This window comes from Notolepis coatsorum, assembly GCF_963971535.1.
Source record: "Notolepis coatsorum genome assembly, chromosome: 14".
Classification (NCBI taxonomy): domain Eukaryota; kingdom Metazoa; phylum Chordata; class Actinopteri; order Aulopiformes; family Paralepididae; genus Notolepis; species Notolepis coatsorum.
Genome location: NC_140178.1, coordinates 83861875 through 83870318, shown reverse-complemented (window position 1 = coordinate 83870318; position 8444 = coordinate 83861875). Strand labels below are relative to the sequence as shown.

Here is an 8444-nt window from a genome sequence, read left to right as displayed (position 1 = left end):
ACAAACACTATTAGGATTTACAACATTTGAGAGATAAACATGACAATATGAATTATGGAAAACGTACGAGGACCATCTGTTGCGTACAGACCCAAATGCCTACTGCTTCGAGAATTTCATTAGAGAGCACAAGCTTATCATCATGTGTTTTGGTTGTGGTTATTTATAGGGGCAAATGTCACGGGGGGTATATCCCCATTCATGTTTTATCCCATTGTATAACCTTTGCACATTTGTTCATTGTTAGGGACTAACAGTATATCAAATGCAGCTTGATTTAAATATGATTTAAACTAGATATCTATTTTTGTAATGCAAATTTTGTTTGGAATTTACACGAATGTTTTTTTTTTTTTTTAATTACAGTATTTTGCTATTTCCTCTAGTTATCTTGCGCTTTCCATGCGGTTATCCCGCTGGAGCATCGTCGCCACCCAGTGTCCATGATCACCAACAACACCCTTACTGTAAACAAACTCGTCATGTGATCGAGGAAAATCGCCATAGACCACTGCACTTCCGCGTTACATGGAGCTCGTGAGGGGGAGAGAGCGTGGGGGGATACAATTAATGAACGTTGATTAGAGAGCTTTGACGTAAGTGGTTGTATGGTAGCTCAGTAGCTACCATAATCAATCAGGCTCTAATCAATATTTGCATGCGCTCCCCCCTCCCCCGCTCTCTCACATGAGCTCAAAACACCGGAAGTGTTGCGGTGATCAACAACTTCAGGAAGAGTTCAACGGGCAAAGTGGAATTGCTTCCGGTGTAACGGGGGGTCATACAGAGGGGATTGCACATTACAGAGACTTCAAACATGCTTATACGAGTAAGTATTTATCATTATAGCAGAGAGTACTCGAGTAAACAATACCACTGCGTCACACACTGTAAAGGCAATGACCTGCTTGTATGTAAAAGTGCGTTTACTTGTATGATTCTGTTGTTGGATTGTCTGTAACATGAAACAGCGATGATGAAACAGCGACGTAATGTTAGCCGACTCACTCACAGCCACTTCTAAACGTGTTTGCTGTAGTGTTGTTATGCCAGCTCTCTAGTCCACAGACCCCACGAGTAAAATACACCCCGAATGAATGAGCAAATATCATTCGTTATAATTAGGCCGTCCTAGTCTAAATTTTAGTCGACTAATGTGAATCGACAAATTCCTAAAACTGTGTTAATCCACATTGTTGATCCTCTACAAATAAATGCAACAATGCAGAAATTAACACTTTCTTTGCCAAGCTTATGTACATCCTTATACCATCCTCTGCCAGCTCTATTTGTCTATGGAGAAGTTCCCCTTCTTTGCAGGGCTATAACTTTTTAAATTGTATTGCTAAATTGACATTACTATGGCCCATTCAACGTCAATTATCTATCGTTCAGGATGTAGGAACGTTATACTTTTTCATTCACATATTCATACTAAAATACGGTCTAAAGTATAAATATGTTTTATCGTTTTCTGCAGCATTCTGCAGAACGTGATTTATAGCCCTAAATGCATTATATTGATGATCAAATACAGTTTGATAGCGATCGGCGCGAGATAAAAAATTTCAAATGGACGTGCTTCTAGAAGTTACTACTTATCATCTGATGTTGACCAGATGGGGGGGGGGGGGGTCGTTTATAATTCCGTGGCCAACGTTAGATGATTCATCTAGTGTGGGTGATATGATCATTAGAGCAGTTTGTATCGAACACGGTAAATAAAAAACGCTGAAACTTACCCCAGTCTCCTCGGGCCGTTGGGCGATGAGCGTGGAGCAAAAATATTCCTATTATGGGATGTTGAAATATGCGATCCATCTCCAGGTTGTATAATAGTATATATCAAGTTTCTTTAATAGTTGTCATACAGAAGTACAGAATACTTTTATACAAAATGCTTCTCACTGTTACGCTCCAGAGACTGTGCTAGACAAGATAAGTATCAAATAACATAGTATAGCATGTAAATTAGAAGTAGAAAATGAGGTCACAGTGTTCAGTATAGACATATGTACAATGTTCGATGCAGAATAGATGTAACTGAGTTACCATATAATATACAATACTATGCAGTGTACTAATATACAATACTATATAGTGCAAAGCAGAAATGGGATGAGGTACAATTTAGGTACAATTTACAGTAAGGTGTACGAGTTGTAGTGCAAATCCTTTATCAATAAATATAAAGTGTGGGGAGTGGGTGCTACAGTGTGTTTGTTTAAAGTGAGTGTGTGCGTGTGGATGTGTGTGCTATGTGCGTTTGATGGTTGTTGTGTAGTGTTCATTGTTCGTTGAGCAGCCTGATGGCCTGGGGATAGAAGCTTCTTCTGAGTCTTTCTGTGCTCGCCTTGAGACTCCTGTATCGCTTGCCTGACCGCAGCAGTTCAAAGAGGCAGTTGTTCGGGTGACTGGAGTCCTTAATGATTCTCTTAGCCTTGCCCCTGCACCGCTTGTTGTAAATGTTCTGGAGGGTGGGGAGCCCCCCTCCAATTGTGCGTTCGGCTGAACGTGTCACTCTTTGTAGTCTGCTACGGTCTTGTGCAGTGCTATTCCCAAACCAGGAGGTGATGTTGCCAGTCAGGATGCTCTCTATTGTACGTGAGTAGAAGTTCTTAAGGATCTTCTGACTGACTTGGAACTTCCTTAGGCGCCTGAGGAAGTAGAGGCGTTGTCGTGCCTTCTTCACAACACTGTCAATGTGTGTGGTCCATGTCAAGTCCTCGGATATGTAGGGCCTAACAAAAATAATGGTTGGTTTCAGGTTGCCGACCGACCCTGCCGATTTAGGTGCGACCCAATATATTTTATGAGTTTAAAAAAAAAATTATATATTAAAAAAAAAAAAATCAGTTTTTTTTTTTTTTTTTTTTTTTTTTTTTTAGAATAAAGTTTCATAGAAATCTTAGTCAAACATTTAGTATTATGGATATTAAACATGCTGGCAGAGTACATGCATCCATGTTGTTGTGAACATTTTAACCCTTTCACTGCCACACGACAGCCGGTTAACCCTTTCACTGTGACAATACAGAAGGTTAGCCCTTTACTATCACACAACCGACGGCGATGCTCCATCATTAGCATCATTAGCTCCGCATCCGCGGAGCTAATGATGCTAATGATGGAGCATCGCCGTCGGTTGTGTGATAGTAAAGGGCTAACCTTCTGTCGTGTGGCAGTGAAAGGGTTAATTAAATAAAGAAATTCCCTATCCATAGTCGCCGTGGGAAAGAATAAAAAAAAAAAAAAATAATAATAAATTCCCTACCTACCCATGGCCAAACTGACAACCAACCTGAAACCAACTATTATTTTTGTTAGGCCTAGGCTCCGAGGTACTTAAAGCTGTTCACTCTCTCAACCGGTGCCCCGTCGATGCTGAGGGGGCTGTAGTCCTTGACCCCCGACCTCCTGAAGTCCACAATCATCTCCTTTGTTTTGCTGACGTTCAGGGAGAGGCTGTTTTCCTGGCACCATCCCGCCAGGACCTTGACCTCTTCCAGGTAGGCCCTCTCGTCGTTTGCAGAGATCAGGCCCACCACCACTGTGTCGTCAGCAAATTTGATGATTGTGTTGCTGCTCCGCTGAGCCACACAGTCGTGTGTGTACAGGGAGTAGAGGAGGGGACTCAGAACACAGCCCTGGGGGGCCCCTATGTTGAGGGTGATGGATGAGGAGGTGCAGTTGCCTGCTCTCACCACCTGGGGTCTGCCCGTCAGGAAGTCCAAGACCCACTGGCAGAGGTCATAGTTCAAGCCCAGGTCCCTGAGCTTGGCTATGAGTTTGGAGGGGACTATGGTATTGAATGCCGAGCTGTAGTCGATGAATAGCATTCTCACATAGTTCCCCTTCCTCTTGTCCAGGTGTGATGCTGCTGTGTGCAGCACATGGGCTATGGTGTCCTCCGTGGACCTGTTGGGGCGGTATGCAAATTGCAGGGGGTCCATCCAAATCATGTTGTTTATCTAGTTATTGGTAACGGATCGCTATCCATTGTGTCTAGCTCGAGTCCCGGGACCTATAGCGAGTGATCGGACCGAATTTGGATGAGCACCAGTTTCCGTTTCCGCTTTGGGCGATCTGCCGATCGGCCACCAGATGGCGCTCTTGAACCGTTGGAGAGTTGAGAGGGGATCAACAGTAGATCTCAAGTCTCCGTGGGAGAAATATGATTGCGATCACAGATTTGCATAAATTAGGAACAGTAGCGGTCCTAGTATGCTTCCTTGTGGAACACCACAGCTCACTGGGAGGGGGGGGGATAGAGTAACGTTTACCTCCACCATCTGTTCTCTCCCCTCCAGGTAGGATTGCATCCAGCTCACTGATAGACTATCAAAACCCATTGCTTTTAGCTTGTCAATCAGAATGGAGTGATTGGCAGTGTCGAAGGCCTTTTGTAGGTCCAGCATGACCATGCCGCAGTATTTGCCCGCGTCCACCTCTTGTTTGATGTGGTCGTTCAAATAGAGAAGGCATGTGTCAGTGGAGTGGGACGTTCTGAAGCCAGATTGGAATTCGTAGATTCGATTTTTTTCTGCAAGGTACTTTTCGACTTGTTCGTAGACTATTTTCTCCATGACTTTCGAGATGGAGGTAAGGATAGAAACATGGCGGTAGTTGGCTGCCTGGGTCCAATTTGCTGCCTTTTTTGTGCAGGGGGGTTACTCTCGCAATCTTGAAGTCTTTGGGTACGTGTCCCGGTTTTATGGAGAGGTTTATTATGTGTGTGATGACGGCGGCTGCTGAGTCCGAGGAATTTGGAGGGGATATTGTCATGGCCAGTGGCCTTATTAAGTTGGAGGGCGCTCAGTTTTTTGAGTACGTCCTCAGCTGTTGTTACCATTTCTAGTTTGAAATCGTCTTTGCGGACCCCTAGGTTATTGTAGTAGGCCAGTGTTTCTCAAAGTGGGGGGCGCGCCCCCCAGGGGGGGCGCAGAGGCATGACAGGGGGCCTTGAGATTTATTTAAAAAAAAAAAAAAAAAAAAATTTGGATTACAGAAAATGATCACTAAAGTGCTATCTGCACAGTTCTCCATGAAAATACCATTTCTCAAAATCTGAAAATCATTATTTAATAAAACACAGAAAAGGATCACCAAGTTACTCTGGACAAAGCTTCCTGACACATCTCCATCCAAACTCTTGGAAGAACTCTTTGAAATCTCATCTGATACCACCTGGAGAGCTAGTTTCCGAGTGTGGTGCTGAGTACCAAGTATCTCATCTCATGGCCCACCAAGTATCTCATGATGCAGCAGTTAAGGTGTTGATACCATTCAGCACCACATACAGTATCTGTGTGAAGCTGGCTTTTCATCCATGACAGCTCTGAAAACAAAATATAGGGCCAATTTGAAAGGTCACGATATAAATTTCAATCAATTTAAACATGGCCCATTTCATGACTATTTTGTTGGGGGGGGGGGGGGGGCCCAAAATATTTTGGTCCGCCAAAGGGGGGCCTGACAGAAAAAGTTTGAGAAGCACTGTAGTAGGTTATGATGTGTTCTACCCCAAAATGCCCTGAGTGGGAGGGTAGTTTATTTACCAGTGTTGTGGCTATGTTTGTGAAGAAAATGTTTAAGTAATTGGCCACATCCAGCTTGTCTGTGATGAGCGTGTTATCTGTCTTTGTTTATATTTGAAAATCTGGTTTTAAGTTTTTTAGCTGCAGCCTAGTTGGTTGTTGAGTAATTCCCAAAGTTCACAGGGTTTGTTTTAGTTTTCCTCAGTTTTGTCATTGATGAAATTCTTTTTTGCGGTTTAGATCATGGTGTTTACGTCATTTCTTAGTCTGTTTCTTTGAATTTTTAGTTCAACCACGTGAGAGAGTTCACTGTTTGAGCTTTTGGTAAGCTTTGTCTGACTTTTATGAAGTTCAGAGCATTTTTTGTCTCTGGTTTTCATAGCAGGCAGTCATGCCGGTCAGTATTTCAGTGTACCTCCATGTCTCAGCGCGATTTTTAACCCTGGTGGTTCTTAGGGGGCCATGTTAAGTATTGTTGTGAATCCAAGCCATGTTTCTTCGACTAGTGTACCACTGAGCTCATCTGACCAGTCCAGTTCTGGGTTAAAGCCCACAGGAGTATTATTCTGTTGGCAAGAGTAATCATGTGCCATTTTGTACCTCATTGTTTGCATTTTGTACTTTATTTTGTACAAAATAAATTAAATATTTTGTACTTTAGTTTGTGTATTGTAAGCTATATATAATTTGTATAGTGTTTGGACTTTATTCTTTTACTTTTACTGTATGAAGCACGTTCTCGGGATGCTCATACAGAACCAAGCATGTCACTGTAATGTAGGCCTACATGTACCTTATATGTGACAAATAAAACCACTTGAAACTTAAATCATTCTGCCGGGTCCAGGCACGTTGGAAGGGGGGGTGCGGGCCTCAGTTATTGGGGATTTTTTTTTTTTTTTTTTTATGACTGTATTTATATATTTGTATATTATATACTGTAACTGTAACACTATTATAAGTTTATCCTGCTCAAAGCACTTCACCATTTTAATATTGTGTGTATTGAGCCGTACTGTATTGTAGCCATTCTCCAATCTGTTAATTCATTCATTCATTACACTACTGTACGTACACAATTATACGTGTAAAACCGACAAGATTGCAGCAGAGTAGATTTTCGAGTGATGACAGACTGACACAGACTGATTTAATGACAGGTGAAACAACTAATTGTATTCACCTCCCGTCTCCCGCCCTTCCCACACGCCACGAACCACTGAGCTACTGTGATAGAGTGCTTGCGCATCAGTCGATTTTAGCTAGTAGTCAGAATTTGCTAGCACAGAATGTCTCACTCGCAGAAAAGAAAAATATCAGATTTATTTTCTAAACGTCCCGCCGGTCCCAGTGACAGTCCCACAAAATCTGATAAACGTCAGAGAGAGACAGAGACGACAGCATCAGGTATTGAAGAGTTAACTGAGTCTGTTCCCCTATACCCCCCCTCGGGCGCCAGGGGCTTCCACTGAGGGGTGATGCAAATAGGGATGGGGTGTTATGGCAGCTCATGATGGAAATAGTGCGCACCGAGTCTGATTCCGAGTTGAAGAATTGGCTCCAAAAGAGAGACAATTGGATGTCCAACAACATCCAAAACAAAATCTTACAGCTGTTTGCCCATGATATTCAGCGACAAATTAGAGGCAAAGCATCCAAAAGCCCATTCTTTGGCTTGAGCGCTGACGGAACCACTGATGTCACTCACTGGAAAAGAACAATTCTCGTGTAATATACAGTTCGCCGATTACAACTTGGAAGTTCAGAACTTCTTTTGGGGTTTTTACAATGCCCGGCCCAGACACAACAGCCGAGACGCTGTTTTTGTGTATAAAAGACTTTTACGCCTCGACCTGCCCATGGAGAGGCTGATGGGATACTGTTTTGATGGGGCCAGCAACATGTCTAGGGGGTACAGGCTAGACCAGGGGTTCCCAATCTTTTCAGGCCGCGACCCAAAAAAAACTGTCAGAGAGCCGCGACCCCCACTATTATAGGAGGTAAAAAAATGTTTTTTATAAAAAATAATATACATTTTTATTTATTTTTTATTATAAATGGAAATGTATGGTTGAAACATGCAAACGTTCAAACGCACACACACTAATAAGCATTGGAGGCTTTTAACCAGGGCCGGACTGGGGAAATCATTCAGGCCAGGAAATATAGCCCCAGTCAGGCCACTTTTTAAGCAGGGGGTCTGGGGGTCCCCCACCAGGATTTCTTTTGTTACAAAGACTTCATTTCCTGCATTCTGGTGCAGGATTTTTTTTATTTGTACCCTTTAAATGCCAGTGTTTGTGATGGCATCACAAATTATTGTTAAAAAACAGGCTAGCATATGTATGATTAGCAACAACACAGATTTTTATGGATTTTCAGTTTCTTTGTAATAAATACAATATTTTATTCAACTTCAGCCCTGATCATAACACCACATATTCATTTTATAATTCTAACCCTTTAAATGCCAGTGTGTGTGATGGCATATATTTGCAATATATCAAATGCAAAGTAGATTTTTCTGGCGGGGATTATTACATGCTAGCATGTGTCAATGATTAGCAGTTTTTTGTACGGGTCCCGCCTCCACCAATCACATGCGGCTCCCTTTGTGTGTGTGTGAGAGCAAGAGAGAGAGATAGTTCTCCAACTTGTGTGAGTTGCAGTGATCTCCTGGTTGTTCCCCACCTAGGTTATCTAACTATTGCGCTGGTGCAACTAGAAACACTGGCCTGGCCTGCTTCTAAATGCAGTGGCCTGACTGCAAAAAAATTAAATAAATTAAAAAAATTTATATCATCTGGCGACCCCCCCGCGGCGGCTCAAAGGCTGCACCCAATGTTCCCCCTAAGGTGCGCCCGTGCGCGCGCGCACATGGCAAAACGCTCCCGCGCACATCTGAAA

General features: G+C 42.8%; 1 protein-coding gene across 1 annotated transcript in view; it reads left to right on the top strand.

The window, feature by feature from the left end:
* The first annotated feature begins 776 nt into the window (after positions 1 to 776).
* Positions 777 to 8444, top strand: part of clpp (caseinolytic mitochondrial matrix peptidase proteolytic subunit) — a 41519-nt gene continuing 33851 nt past the window's right edge. The window contains exon 1 of the mRNA XM_084329586.1: positions 777 to 829. Within this exon, the coding sequence (XP_084185712.1) occupies positions 818 to 829 (12 nt within the window). The 5' untranslated portion in view covers positions 777 to 817. The remainder of the gene's footprint in view (positions 830 to 8444) is intronic.